General features: G+C 42.8%; 1 protein-coding gene across 3 annotated transcripts in view; it reads left to right on the top strand.

Moving 5' to 3' along the window:
* Nucleotides 1-15789, top strand: part of LOC149306013 (solute carrier family 12 member 4) — a 41707-nt gene that overhangs the window by 9922 nt on the left and 15996 nt on the right. For 2 of the 3 annotated variants that reach the window (XM_089540521.1, XM_089540520.1), the window contains exons 2-4: nt 11022-11113; nt 12341-12472; nt 14869-15015. In XM_089540521.1, coding sequence (XP_089396647.1) covers nt 11022-11113; nt 12341-12472; nt 14869-15015 — 371 coding nt within the window. Of the gene's footprint in view, nt 1-4253; nt 4382-11021; nt 11114-12340; nt 12473-14868; nt 15016-15789 lie in introns of those variants that run through there. The other variant, XM_089540522.1, reaches the window with a different exon arrangement.

The raw sequence follows: 15789 nt of genomic DNA, 5'->3' as shown, positions 1-15789 counted from the left end.
ATTAAGGGCTTGATCTTGCCCTTTACAAAGAGTTTGTTTGACTTCTCTGAGCTGTCCGAGAAGCCAAGTGTGATGCAGTTTCATGCATGTTTTCTTAGAAGCAAGCCCCACTGTCCTCAGTAGGATTTACTCCCAGGCAAGTGTACATAGCAGTGCCAACTATATAGTACATAAGTTATACTTCTTGCTGTGGCTTAACTTTTGCTAGTATTGACAATGCAGTCCAGTTGGAGTCAATCTCAGATGCATCGTATAAAATGTGCCATTCATTTAACATCATGTGTACTATCAACTGCGATGTGGGTATGGCAGATGTTTACTCGGTAGATGCAAATCCTACAAGAGATGGGTGGTGTGGACAGAAGATCCTCCCAGGTTGCACAATCCAGCCTTGGTTCATTGTATAATGCATTGTGCAAAATACATTATGGTCTCACTTTCAGCTCTTACTTTCCACAGAAGCTAATCCACAGGATCACAAAGCCATGCAGAAATGCCCTTGATGTCTTAGGCTGTATTCACAGGATCAACAAAAGGAAGCACTCCTATGTACTCCTGAAGAGATTGTAAAGAAGTACTTTACCTCTTGATTTCTCTTCTACTTTGATGCACAGATGTGTCTTATTTTGTTTTGACAAGTATGCTGATGACTCTTATGGCACAGACAGGGGACATGTGGCCGTCCTGATATTGTTGGACTGCATTTGTTGTTGTGTGCCTTCAAGTCGTTTCTGGCTTATAGTGACCCTAAGGTGAACCCATCATTGAGTTTTCTTGGTAAGATTTGTTCAGAGGAGGTTTGCTGTTGCTTTCTCCTAAGGCTGAGAGCAATGTGGCATCGCACAGTCACCCAGTGGACTGCATACCCCCCAATGTTTCACGCAAGAAAAACCAGAACATGTGTGGCCAAGCAACATCAAAGTGTGGCCAAGATGGTGAGAGTTTTTAATGAGGAAGAACAGACAAACTAGGAGAAGCTGCAGCAGTTGGCTTTGCCTGAGCCGACTGGAAAGGGCAAGCTTCTGTCCCCTCTGCTGAGTTATTTGAATGCAAACTACTTTTTCAGTGTGAACTCAGTTTGCAGCTATTGAAGTATGCTGATGACAAAGGGGGAAAGTGAGCGAAGGAGAGAGAAACATCTTAAAAGCAGCTGAAGAAGTGGTACGGCAGAGGATTAACTGGGACTGTACCTGCCAAATTGGAACAATTGGAGGGTATAGGACTATAGCTGCCATTGACCTTCCTTATTTACTCTACCGACTTGGAGCAGTGAGTGTTGCAGTTCAGATGCTCCTTACTCCTGTTCTGTGGGGGTCAGCTCATGTAATCTTATTGGTTTTCAAGGCTGAAAACCACTTTCTTGGTGGGCCAGCATGTTGCAGTGGTTTGAGCCTTGGACTGGGAGTCTGGGGACCTGGGTTCAAATCTCTGCTCAGCCATAGAAACCCACTGGGTGATCTTGACCACGACTAAATGCAACCATAGTGACTTGATTTTATCTATGCAAAAGTTGCTCAACATAGTTTTACTTAAGAAAGAAAAAGTATGTGTGTGTGTGTGACAGAGAGAGAGAATTTCTCCATATCAAGAGATACAGGTCTTCAAGGGAAAGAGGTCCTGGTCAAGTAGCCCTGAGATAGATTATTTTCCCCCTGTGGGTGCATTCCCTTTTGAGTGATCGAAACTTCACTTTGCATTTCCATTTCAAAAGCACAGAGCTGAAGCACAGTTTGTTTTGTTGAGCTGAGTTAAACCTTCAAGTGGGCTAACTTGTCTGGGCTTGTTGTTGCATAAGCGGGTTACTGAGAAAGGAGCTGAGAAATTTAATTTTAAAAAGAAAAGAATAGTGCAGTCAATGTCAGTATGTTAATTGCAATTTGCAGGTGTTCTAACCAATGTTCAGGTTAGCTCTTTCTGAAAAACAGGAGTTTTAAAGGGAGGTTTCAGTGTAGTAAAGGGAAAGGGTAGGACGTGTTTTGGCTCTGTTGGTCCATGCTTTGACCCTCTGCGAAGGGATCATAGGAGAGGTGCATTGCCTGACCCATTGGTTCCCCACATAGTTCTCTCCCTTTTATTTGGTGAAGCATTCCAAAGCCACTTCTAAAACATGCGTGTCCATCACTTGCCCAGTGCAGATCCATCACTTAACCATAGCTTGATCTCTCCTGCTTTGAATGTGTGAACAGTCTTCCTCCCAAAGCATTACGAGTTGCTATGAAACTGATGCAAAGGTTCAGTTCTCTTCAGCATAGCAAGAGTGAGACATTTTGTGGATTGGTGGCCAATGGTGAGTTGGAATAGATTCCTGGTGACCAAAACTGGAAAATTAATTTAGTGGTGGAGATTACCTGGTGAGCTGTTGTACATTTGCTTTTTGGAGGTACAGATGGATCCTGCCAAACACAAAAAGGATACTAGCTAAGCTCAGGCAACTTGAATTTATCTGCAGCCTCCCCGTCCATTTTGCAATGATGACTAGGATGAGGGCAGATGGTCTAATAGCGACTCCCCAAAGGTTAGCAGAATGCTTGTGGGTATATTTGCATAGATGAGCATCAATTGAATGCACTAAAGCATCTTTACAGTTAATGAATGAGTATATGTCCCCTCTCTGTTTATTGCTCTCTTAATTATTGCTCACACAGGCCCTTGAGCTTTCTTCTTGCTTGACTGACCAGAAGGAGCGGTCTCTCCACTCTCTTTGGCACACGGCCCACCAGAGGATTAGTCATAAAAACACTTTGTAAGGAAGGAAAACAATAACAGGTCAGTTGGGGGGGGGGGGTGCAAAGGGAAATTAGAGCCCCCTTTGGACTCTGTAAGTCAAGGGACAGTGATAATGCAAAGGTACTTGTGTTAAGAGTGTTTAACACAATATATCACCCTTGTGCAAGTGGGAATGCAAAAAGACCTCTTAGTAAGCAGAGTAACAAAGAACCCACCATATACCTTCTCCTTCCCCACCTCCAGTAATTTCCCAGGTTTGGAATACTTTATAACAGGTCAGATGGAGATCAGATCCAAAATCCACAAAAATGTGATGCTTTTATCCAGCCAACCAAAATGCACAAACACAAGCTTTCAAAGCTCTGCTGGCTCCTTCTCAGACAAAGGTGTAAAGAGTCATAGAGGAGAAAATAAAATAGAAAATGATGTTAGTCACAGGTTTGCATTTTTCAAGGTGTTGTCGGTGTGTTGTTCTTGGGAGGGATATCTATGCAAGCATGTCTATCTATCCTCCTCCTGGCCATGTGGCTCCGGGAACAAAGCATGCCAAAGTCCAGGAGATAAAATTTTAATTCTGTTAGCAATGCAAAAAGGTACTCAGGAATCTCATGAGAAGTACCTTTTTGCATTGCTAATGGAATTCAAATTCACAAACATATAAAAATACAAACACACAACCCCAGGAAAACCCAACCCACCCTATCACTCTCTGTAACACACACATCAGTACCCCTCACATGCTATGAACTCTAAACTAGTACTCTACTTTTTATCACATAAACTAGACAATGGTATAAAGATCCTAATTAAGTTTCAGTACCTGTTTGAATCAACATTATACAATAAAGTGTATAAAATGCTTGCTCCACCATCTATATCTCAAATCCATGGGTAGCTACCTCTCCTTGATATTCCTTCATAAAAATTTTAAAGGGTCTCTTCTTTTACTGGTAAATAAATATACTCCTCCTATAAAGGGTCTATGGGTTTCTGAAAAGCTCTCTCTTACATTTCCTTCAGTCAAATGAGTTAATTTTTCAGTTTTGGCAATATCCACTAGTTTGCCCACTCTCTCCAAATAGTCTGGTAATTTGTTCATTTTCCCAGTATCACTCTAGCTGCTGGGCCAACATTTTTACAATAGACTTTCCAGGGATCTTGGCTTTGAGGAAGAGAGCATCAGGTGGTCAGCTCTGCAATAGATGGATATTTGATTGAATTAGGAATCCTGGCTCACTGTGTCTTGCTTTTCTTCCCTCGCTCCCCATGGAGTCTTGTCTTCTCGCAACAACCATAGCCAATATGGTGCAAAGCTTCAGGTTTCAGTAGCAGTTATAGCATCTCCCTGATTCCTTGTCTAATATCTTCTGTTTGCCAGGAAGACAGAGCAGAGAGCCAGGGTCATATTGGTTTTGAATTTAGTTGATTGTTAGAAGCCCTGGTTGACGGATCAATAATGTGAGGCTGGGAGTTCGTTTTCCAGAGGCAGCTTGCGTCTGTCCTGTGGAAGGACTGGATTGCATCTGTCTCATTCAATCTCGTTCCTTCTCTGGTGGTTCACGAATATCTGTGCTAAATGTGGCTTCGGGGGCTGGAGAAATAAGGAGAATGGTTAGCCCTGCTTCGGAGCATGGCAAAGGGTTCTTGCTGCGGGGTAAGAGATTTCTCTGATTTACAACTCTTAATCTGTATTGAGTTTCATTGGTTTCAGCCAACATCCTTCAATCTGGCATCCTCTCCATGTGTTGGACTGCAACTCCCATTGCCCAGCTTGCAGAGCCAGTGGGTGATCTGGAGTTTGGAGGTTGGGAGTTGTAGTTTTACACGCTGGTGGGGTCCCATGTTGGGAAAGTTTGGTTTAAGATCACCTGTTTTGTAAACACATTGTCTGTGCCAACTTCCTTGAAATGGACAGTGCTTTCTAAAAATCAGCTGTGTAAAGAGATCTTGTAGCCCCTTCGAGACTGACTGGAAGACAGAAATTGGCAATACCAAAGTGGGTACTGCTTTGCCTGAAATTTGCATCTCCTTATAAAAAGTTAAAAATAATGGCTGGAAATTAAATAGAAGCACAATGCAACTCACAGGAGCAGGTAGGGCAGGTTATGTTCCTGCTTTACTCTGTTGTGCAGATGTTAATGGGAAGTGTCAGGGGCTGTTATTTGTTGCTGCATGCTTTCAAGTTGTTTCTGATTTATGGCAATACTAAGGTGACCCTATCATGGGGTTTTCTGTGACTGAGAGAGTGTGACTCACCAAATGTCACCCAGTGGGTTCCCAAGGCTGAGCGAGGAACTGAACACTGGTGTCCCAGAATCCCCACTGGCCATGCTGGCTGGGGGATTCATGTAGGTGATGTTCTAGGAGGTTAAGGGGCTGTGCAGACCGGCCATTAAGGCTGGCCTGGGGGCAGAGTTGGGGCATAGCATCCACATGATGTATGCCCTGACTCAGCCCCATGAGTCACATCACACAGTACGTGGCTTCACAGTGCTCCTCTGGCACTGCATTCACATGATGCAGCCCCAAAGGAGTGCCGTAAAGCTGTGGCACCAGCAGCTATGGCGCCCTTTCCAGGGCACAAAAAGGAGCCGCTTTTGCGAATCCTTTTTGCACCGTGGAAAAGCCAGATCAGGGCTGCAGTGTGCGGTTGCCACGGCCCTGATGTGGCGAAGATGGAGGTGGCTGCAGGCAGTCTGCACAGCCCCTAAGTTTCCAATTTCTGGTTTGGTTTGTCATGCGAGTCATTTCCTTACCTCCTTAAGGAAAATGGAAGCATAAAGATATGTTCTGTTGTGTTAAATTTTGAAGTGGAAACTGTGCTTTGCAAAGTTAAAACACCAGCGCCCCAGGCTGACAGCAACTGACTGTGCGATCCTGGAAGCAAAATCCAATACTGCTAATGAAGGCCCAACTTTCAACGTCAGTGGGCAAGCATGCGTTGCATTTGGTGTCATTGATTGAAAAGGGCTTCAGTTTGCTAGAGGAAGAAGGGGGGAAATGTTGCAAGTCCCAAAGGTCAACTTTCCACATGATAAGGACTCACCTTGGGAGAAAAGGGGGCATACAAATGAAAAACATATGGCAGCAAGGTTTTCTCCTTCTCCTCTATAGCCTTCTTATCCACTTAACAAAATGTGTTGAAAAGACATATAAGGAAGGTAATCGTTTGTTTGAAAAACAGTATGCCAAATGATCTTGCAGCACCTTTGGGTCTAACTGAGATAGAAGTTTGTAGCATGTGCTTTTATAGACTTGTGTCTACTTCCTAAGATGTATTTGATGGAGTGGAAAGCCCAGGGGCAGACCTATATAGAAGTCTGTGTGAGAAAGAATGTCATAGGAATTCAAAACTGTGGAGTTTTGGTATGGAGAAGAGGTGACAAGTTCTGTTTTAACTATGATTGTTGGGGGAACAAGGCAAGGATGTTGCTTAAAGCCAAGGTTAGTAGATAACCATATGAATAAATATTGGGATGCAGTGTGGGAGCCAAACAGAAGATGTGAGGAACATAAATCAGGCATTAGGAATGGGAATATACAAAAGCCAGTAGCAGAAGACCAATCTTCCTGGCAGTCCTTGGACTTCAGAACAGTGGTCCTTGAACAAAAAGACTACAAAGGAAGCTTGGAATGAGAAACAGCAGAATTGGAAAACATATCTGGGGTAGTCATGTTGGCCACACAGCAAAGTAGAGTATCATCCAAAATCCATAAAGCAGTGATACCTTTTTGGGGTCAACCAAAATGCACATTATACATGTTGCAAGTTTTCAAAGCTTCACAAAACTGGAGTGTATCAACAAACTACAGTCCATCAGCAGAAGGTTGACCAGAGACGATGGTTTCCTATCACACTACACACATTGTGTCACTGGCTAACCTCCCAGCCTCATGGGTGCTTTCTTGACCAGTTCATCACATCTTTTTTTTGGCTAATAATAATAATAATAATAATAATAATAATGGAGTGTTGGAGTGGGTTCTGGTACCTCCATCTCAGCCACCATTTCAGATTTTTGGATAAGGGATAATTAGCCTGTAGTAAGCTGTTATCTAACTAACTAACTAGTTTGGTTGCCAGCTAAATTTCTCCATATAAAGATCATAATCTTGTTTACTTTACGCAACGATCCATTTATGAATCCTTTCTCAGCAGTTAAAAAAAAAAAAAGATGGCATATGCTGGGTGACCTGAGATACTTTTAGGCATCATTAACTGGAATGATATGAAATGTGCTGATTATTTAAATAGCTTGACTAATAGAAGGTGATTTTGGTGAAGAGGTGATTCTGCCAGAGCAGTGGTGTATTCACACAGATAACATAGCCATCTAACACTCCGCCTGCGGTGACCGGATCAACATATTGATGGAGATGAAAATAGGATGCCCTTGCAATGAACTTGACTTTGAAACCTCTTGGCTTTTGCTGACTCCGGGACACTTTGGTGCTAGTGAGAATGAACCGAAAAGAGCACGGAGCAAGTGGGTAATTGGACAAAAAACATATCATCCAAAAGATGGTTACAGTAAAACGAAGCCTTGTAAACAAGTCCTTACAAGCTGCTTCACCTCCGAGCACCTTTCCCTTCCTTTCCCTAGTAGACCTGATCTAAAAGCAACAAAGACTCTAGTGGATCTTTTGCAATTAATTTATTTTAGATGGCATAAGCTTTTGTGGACTGGAGACCACTGCATCAGATGCACAGACTGTTGCCTCAGTTGACCTATATTTATGCACATGCTTCGAGGAGACCAAGGGAACAGAAATGCAGGAGCTAGTGTGGATTACCTTGACAAGGTTGGGAGGATATTGGCAAGATGGAACATGTCCTGGGAGGGCATTCAAAGACAGTAAAAGATCTGGAAGCCAAACACTGTGATTTGTTTAAATCTGAGAGAGTTTGGAGTGATTAAACTGGAGAAGAGAAGATCAGGAGGTGATAGGAAAGCCATCTTCAAATATCTGAAGGGCTGTCAGGAGGAAGAGGAACTGAGCTTCTTTGCTGTTGCTCCAGAGGGTAGGACTTGAACAAATTACAAGAAAGAAGAGTTCAGATAATTGGACTCTTAATTAATTAATTGGGAAGAACATTATGACAGTAAGAGCTGTTTGGCAATGGAACAGACTCCTTGGGAAGGTTGTGCACTCCTTTGTTGGAGGCTGGATGCCCACCTCTCAGGGATGCTTTAACAGAGCATTTCTACAGGGGCAAGGTTTTGAATTAGATGGCCCTTGAGATCTTCCACTTTGATTATTCTAGATGACAAGGATCTCAGTCCTACTCAGCATAGTATGAATATCCACCTGCAGACCTATGAGCCATATAGCCTCCCCCTGTCTTACCAAAAAGGAATGGGGAACCTATGGTTCTCCAGATGCCTTTATACTACTCCTGAAATCCCTAACTGGCCAAGATACCTGGGCACTGCAGTCCAAAACACCTGGACTCTTCAACAGTTCCTCTACCCTTGCTGTAAAAGCTAGTCCCACAATAAAGTCGCACCTTTAGCACAAGTCCCTGCTGAACACAGTAAGATTTAATCCTGAGCTAGTGTACGCAGTAGTAGTGCGATCAATCTGTTGTTAGTCTTTCAAGAGTGTTTTGTTTTGGCATGTTTTTTGCTGTAACCAACTTAAGATTTATCTGTGAGTGTTGGGGCATTTTGCTGAGGTGGAATGCTTCTTGTCTTTTGCCACCTCTGCAATTGGTAGGTGATGACAGGTTTGGAAATGTTGCAATTGAAAGTAGAAGGTATGCCTCTTTGTTAGCATTATTTTTATTGGTACCGTAATAGCTGCATCTCTTCTTCCTAGCACCCTCTTTTCATATCTTTTCTTTCTCCTTTTCTTCTGTTGCATTTAGAAGCAAGCAACCAGTTTGGATATATTTTTTCCTTTGTTATTTAAAGCAAATCACTTTAGCATATCAGATTCTATAACTGAGTAGTCAAGTAGCTTTTTCGCTGTCTGGAGCTAAAAAGAGACTTGATACTTTCCTCTTACAGCTTGGAAAGTTATTTTTCAAAAAGTGTTTTGTTCCCATAACCATCACAGTGTTAAAAAAGAAGTAACCACTTGCTGTTACTCATTGCAATGATCAGAGGAAGTAGATTTGTACATTAGATGTTACCCTGCTTTTCCCTTTGTTTCTCTTACCTTTTTGGAGGAAAATGTTTTGGGATTGATCCAAGGATGGCATAACACTTGGGAAATTCCGGTCTAAATGCCCTTAAGAGTAACTTTTTGGAAATAACTTGAAAATGTTACTCATGGCCCAGTAAATCAACTTTGCTCTTGTTACATTGCCTTTAATATGTGACTTTCATAATCTGAAGAAGTAGATCAAGTTTGCAAAAGTTTATACTACATTTTTCACAGAGTTAGTTTCAAAGGTACTCTTAAGGCCCCATACAGACAGGCCAAAATAAACCTGCTTCGGGTCACTTTGGAGGTATGCTGTTTCAATGATGCATGCGTCCTAAGAGACCAGAAGTTGCACCAAAACCATGATCCAGTCCCAAGGTCTACAGCACAGCTTTGGCACAGCTTCCGGACTCTTAGGACGCATGCGTCATTGAAACAGCATACCTCCAAAGTGACCCGAAGCAGCTTTATTTTGGCCTGTCTGTATGGGGCCTAAGATCCCTTTCCATACTGATATTCCAGACTAACACAGCTGATTCACTGACTAGGGATGGCATCTCCTCTGAATGCCTGCTTGGAGTCAGTAATGGGCTGGATGAGGGAAAACAGACTCAGCTTGAATCCAGAGAAAACGGAAGTACTTGTGATAGGTTCCACGGGCCCGGGGAAGGAGGTTTGTCCACCTGTCCTGAACGGGGTCACGCTCCCCTTGAAGGACTCAGTTCGCAGCTTGGGGGTGCTTCTGGATTCGTCGCTCCACCTGACGTCTCAGGTGGATGCGACGGTCAGGAGCACCTGTTACCAGCTTCGACTGATACGCCAGCTGCGACCCTACCGGGGCCGGAGAGACCTTGAAACGGTGGTACATGCTCTGGTAACCTCTCGGTTAGATTTCTGTAATGCGCTCTACATGGGGCAACCCTTGTACCAAACTCGGAAGCTACAATTGGTTCAGAACATGGCAGCAAGATTGGTCACTGGATCCTCCAGTACCAGTCATATAACACCTATTTTACAAGATCTACATTGGTATTCGCTTCCGAGTGCAATACAAGGTGTTGGTTATCACCTATAAAGCCCTAAATGGCTTGGGCCCAGGGTACTTGGAGGACCACCTCTCCCCATACAGTCCGCCCCGCACTCTCAGGTCGGGCGGGAAGAATCTGTTAAGAGTTCCTAAGTCGAGATACACTTCATCTTCTCAAAGGGCATTTTCCATCTCAGCCCCACAGACTTGGAACTCTCTGCCCGACGAGCTCCGCTCGGTCACCTCTATAGACTTGTTTAGGAAAATGTTGAAGACCTATCTTTTCCGACAAGCTTTCTCCCATGTTCCTTAATTATACCATCCTTCCTCCCCTTGTTGCACATTTGTTCGATCCAGCTATTGTTTGTATTGGGTTTTTTTTAACGGTTTTATGATGTAATGTTTTAGGTTGTATTCTGAAGTTTTAATTGGTGTGGGAAGATTGTTGGATGTTACTGGGGATATATGTTGTTATTTCACTGTATTATTTTTGTATGTTGTGAACCGCTATGATCTACCCAGGAATAGCGGTATACAAATAAAAATTTTATTTTATTATTATTATATCTCTACTTTCATAATCCTTATGCACAATATCGAGAGCCACAGATTTCTCTCATAGGATAAACCTCTGCTCACCTCCTATGTACCTGGAGCATCACATGAATGGAGAGCCTTAAATAAGTAGCACCCTAAGTATTCTGTTGTGCGTGTGTGTGTTGTTCACAGACAAGACTTTCCCCAAGGCCAGACATTTTTGAAAACTACCATCTTTGAGGCCATAATGGGAGAAAAAAAATGAAAATGATGAAAATGAGCCAAGGATGTAGAGTAGGTATCTTCTGGGATTTGGTTCCAGAACCCCCCATAGATACCAAAATCCATAGATGCTCAAGTCCCATTATATGCAACAGCATAGCAAAATGGTATCCCTTATATAAAATGGCAAAATCCAGGCTTGCTTTTTGGATGTTGTTGTGGTTGTTGTTACTGAAATTGTTTCAAGCCACGGATGTAGAATCTGTAGATATGGAGGGCTGACTTTATCTTCTTTTTCTCAGAACTCTCATTTTACTTCAAATAATGGAAATGTGTCTTCTTTCCTCCTCTCTTGCAGGCCACGGCAACCATAAAGAAAGCAGCCCTTTCCTTAACAACTCTGACGCTGGCAAAGGAGATTACTATGACAGAAACCTGGCCTTATTTGAGGTAACAATAATATATGCATGTATTTTATAAAATCAGCTTTGGATGCCTTCCCTCCTTTTTAAAAAATCTCAGAGGGAATTCTTTCCCATCCCTAATATGAAGCTGTCTTTTGTCCTATACTCAGTATTTGCTTCTTCCGACTAGCATCGGCACTCCGTCGTCTTGGACAAAAGTCTTTATGAGAACTGCTGTCTGTGATAGTTTCAGAACAGATGTTACAGTTTAAATCTGAGTCCCTTTGCATTTGCAATGCATGTTCTTTGCAACTTAACATGTTCTTTTTGACCTTCATTGATTCTTATCGCAAGGTCCCTCATAACAACTGTATATGTTGGCCTAAGCTTGAGTGGGCAACTTGCAAGGCTAAGGGACTGCATTAGCCACTTGGGAGAACTTGTAGGGTTGCACACTCCAGTGCACCTCTCTCTGAAAAAATAATAAGAATAAAAGAAAAATTATTGCCCCAAATGCCTTTTGGGGATTGCATGGACATTTTCATCATGTTTTAGACCTCCCTGGGACGGCCTGAGACTCAAGATGCCTTTGTCATATATTGGAATTAGTGTTTTTCTATTCAGAACCTTCAGAGTTGCATCACAGAGGAGAATTGCCGGACCACTTTAGCTCAGAACAAGGGGGAAAAGTGAGCCTGCCATGGGAAGTGTAGCTAAGTCCAGCAGTGAGTTCTGGGGAGATGGGTCTTCACAGGTTTGTGCCTCAGTTATTCAGACTGACTTACTACTGGGAAGGAGGGAGAGATTGAGAGGGAGAATGGACCTCCCTATAGGAAAACATGGTTGACTTTGCTTTCTGGAGAGCCGTTATACTGGCGATCATGCATATGCCGTTGGTAGAAGCTTTGAAGTCGGAAGGTCTTTGGTTCAATTTCCAAGCGTTCCATTATCAGGAAAAAGCCTTTTATTCATCTATTTTATTCCAACGTGCTTTTGAAAATTGAGTGTTTATCAAGGAATAGTTTTTAAGCATGTGCTGTCCTCTTTTAATTGTTGTACCGATGCCTCACCGAACATACAAACTCCATGACAGTTAAATAATTGCACAATAATTGTTTAGTGTGAATGGGCCCATAGTTTTGGGGAGGATGTAAATAATGCATCTCGATGACAAAAGGAACAGCAACAGCGATACATCAAACTGTCGCCAAGTAATCTCCAAGTGTTCAGTAGCACTCTTGATCTCCGCCTTCATTATTTGTTTCCTTTGCAGGAAGAACTGGACATCCGCCCCAAAGTCTCTTCTCTACTTGGGAAGCTGGTCAGCTACACAAACCTCACTCAAGGAGCCAAGGAACATGAGGAAGCAGAAAGTGTCGAAGGCTCAAAGAAGAAAGTATCAAAAGTATGTGTCTAATGGGCAACTTCTTGTAATCGTGGGAGACATATGGATTAAAATAAGAATCTTCATCACAGTAACATGCTAAGGATACGTATCTCCTTTCTGGTTCCCAGTCTGCACACACCATGTTCCAAAACAAAATGGCCATCCACAAGTTTTGCATTTTTGTGACTATTCATATACAGTCTGATTATAAAAGTCCTTCCTGCGCACCATTCACTTCATGCATTTGGCAAAGTACACTGTGATTATATACTCACTGCAGTAATAATCCAGGTTGACACCACTTGAACTGCCATGGCTCAGTGCTATGGAATTGTAGTTTTGCGAGACAGTTAGCCTACTCTCTTGGAGAGCTCTGGTGCCACAAATCCCAGGATTCCATAGGATGAAACCATAGCAGTTTAAAGTGGAACTATAGTTTGATAGCTCTATAAGGGTCTTAGAGGTGACATGCCATCACTTCTTATCATTGAAAGAATGGCAGCCAGGAGGACCACCAGAAGATTAGAAAGGAGGTCCAATACTAACAAAATGAATTTCAGCAGGGAGAAATGTAAGGTACTACACTTAGGCAGAAAAAATGAAATGCATAGATATAGGAAGGGGGATACCTGGCTTAACCAGACGACATATGAAAGGGATCTAGGAGTCCTAGTACAACACAAGTTGAACATGAATCAACAGTGTGATGTGGCAGCTAAAAAGGCCAATGCAATTCTAGGTTGCATCAATAGAAGTAATAGTGTCTAGATCAAGGGATGGAATAGTGCCACGATAGCTCTGTTTATTTGAAGGGATGTCATATTGAGGAGGAAGAAAGCTTGTTTTCTGCTGCTCCAGAGAATAGGACCCGGAATAATGGATGCAAGCTGCAGGAAAAGAGATTCCAGCTCAACATTAGGAGGAACTTCCAGAGAGTAAGAACTGTTCAGCAGGGGAACATACTCCCTCACAGAGTGGAAGAGTCTCCTTTGGAGGCTTTTAAACAGAGGCTGGATGGCTACCTGTTGGGGATGCTTTGATTGAGAGTTCCTGCATGGCAAGGGGTTGGACTGGGTAGCCCTTGAGGTCTCTTCCAACTCTATGATTCTAGGATTCTAAGATTTGACATGCTTTTATAACTAAATAATTTATGAGTTTGTGAGGATAATGAGGTCTGTTTAGGCCTTTCAGAGGGTGAGTCTGTGCAGACCAGAGACAGAGCCTGAAATAGCAAAGCAGGATGTGGTGAATTTGGATGTGCTCAAGTTTAACCTCTGTCCACATCATGGAATAAATATCTCTTTCCGTGTTGCTCTTACCAAGGCAACTCAATAGGCTTTAATTTCAAAACAGGGGATATTGATCCCGTTACAAGTTTGGCACTATGGAGGCTGTTCTGCCAGGCAGGAAACCTTTGATGGAAGCTTTAGTCAATTTTGTCCCCTGGGCTTTGTTTGAGAGGCTGTTAAATCATGAATAATTCTCCACATTTGTAAACAAGAGACATTTCTGGCTGAAGTGCATTTGGCTTTTCTTGCCTTGTGTCCCCTCCACCTGAACAACACACCCTGAGCTCTGTGGGCTGCTCCTAGGAAAGAAAGGACTTTAGAAGAAGGATCCATCCTATTTCCCCTATTTGCAGCAAGGACAGACTACCAAATGGATGCATTACTTGAAGGGGAACAGCAAACGTGGTGCTACTGAGCATGCTTCTTAGTCATGCTCAGAATGGAGGACACTTTGGAATTCTTCCTCCACAGAAGGTTGAAATGTAGGACATATCCTAGAAGTGGATGATGTCTGATCACCTTTCTCCAGGTGAGGGGCTCCATCAGGTGACATCCTCTTCTGCAATGTCATCCGTGTGCTCTGCACCCTCCTAGTGATGCCACTGCTGTATGGAGCTAGCCAGCATGGCCTAGTTGTTTGAATGATAGAATGACAGAATCATAGAGTTGGAAAGAGACCACAAGGGCCATCGAGTCCAACCCCATTCTGCCATGCAGGAACTCTCAATCAAAGCACCCCCAACAGATGGCTATCCAACCTCTCTTTAAAAACCTCCAAGGAAGAGACTTGGAGTCTGGTGGACTCCAAGGCAGCATGTTACACTGTCGGAAAGTTCCTCCTAATGTTGAGGTGGAATCTCTTTTTCTAGAGCTTGCATCCATTGTTCTGTGTTCTAGTCTCTGGAGCAGCAGAAAACAAGCTCTCTCCATCCTCAATGTGACACTCCCTCAAATACTTAAAGAGGGCCATCATATCACCCCTAAACTATCTCTTCTCCAGGCTAAACATACCCAGCTCCCTAAGTCTTGAGTTTGAAGGCATACATGCACACAATGCTATATTGTAAAAGAAAATGTTGGTGTCTATTCTGATCCGCTTTTGATACATCCTTTGATATCTTTCAGTCACCCAACATGGGCACCTTGATGGGCGTCTACCTGCCCTGCATGCAGAATATCTTTGGGGTCATCCTCTTCCTTCGGTTGACATGGATGGTGGGGACAGCCGGCGTTCTGCAGTCCTTCCTGATTGTCTTAATCTGCTGCTGCTGTGTGAGTCCAAGGCAAATGTCATGAATTGCCTTTCCTCAGGATGCTTGTCCTCCACTTTTGGCCAGGCCACATAATATATGTCAAGATGCCTACAGTGACTGCAAGGCAGAGAAGAGCAGATGCAAAGGACACACGTTTAGAATTAAAGAATTTATAGGGTATCTCTGTAGGCTGAGTCTAGGAATATCTTTCAATACAATACAATACAATGATGATGATGATGATGATTTATATCCCACCCCTTTATTTACACAATTGGGGCGGCTCACAACATTAAAATTATACATTCCCAAAACCATCCATTCCCACCCCCTCCCAGAATTTATCTTGGAATCCTTTCACACACACATCTATTCCTGGTTTCTTTTCTTTTCTTGAGCTGCTTTGTGTCAGCAGCTTAATTTAAGGGGTAAAAATACATTTTTTTTCTTGCTGCTTTGGTTAAACCATTTGTCATTATTATTAGCTGTCTTGAAGTTGATTTCAACCCATGGCAACCCACAAGCCCTACTTAGATCCTCTAGATTCATGGCCATGTTTTCTCATATTGATTCTGTCCATCTAGAGCGCAGCTTTCCTCTCTTCCTACTGCCCTCCATCTTACCAAGCATTATTTATTTTTATTATTTATTTATTTCATTTATATCCTGACTTTCTCTCTGGAGGGACCCAAGATTATAATCTTTTCTAGTGAATTCTGTCTTCTCATTATATGGCCAAAGTACGGCAGCCTCTGTTAGCCATCTTGGCTTCTAGGGAGAGTTTTGGCTTGAT

Source organism: Sceloporus occidentalis, unplaced genomic scaffold (genome assembly GCF_023333645.1).
Source record: "Sceloporus occidentalis isolate IW3139 unplaced genomic scaffold, rSceOcc1.0.p SCAF_10, whole genome shotgun sequence".
In the NCBI taxonomy this organism is placed as follows: Eukaryota; Metazoa; Chordata; class Lepidosauria; order Squamata; family Phrynosomatidae; genus Sceloporus; species Sceloporus occidentalis.
This window is presented reverse-complemented; position numbering and strand designations above follow the sequence as displayed.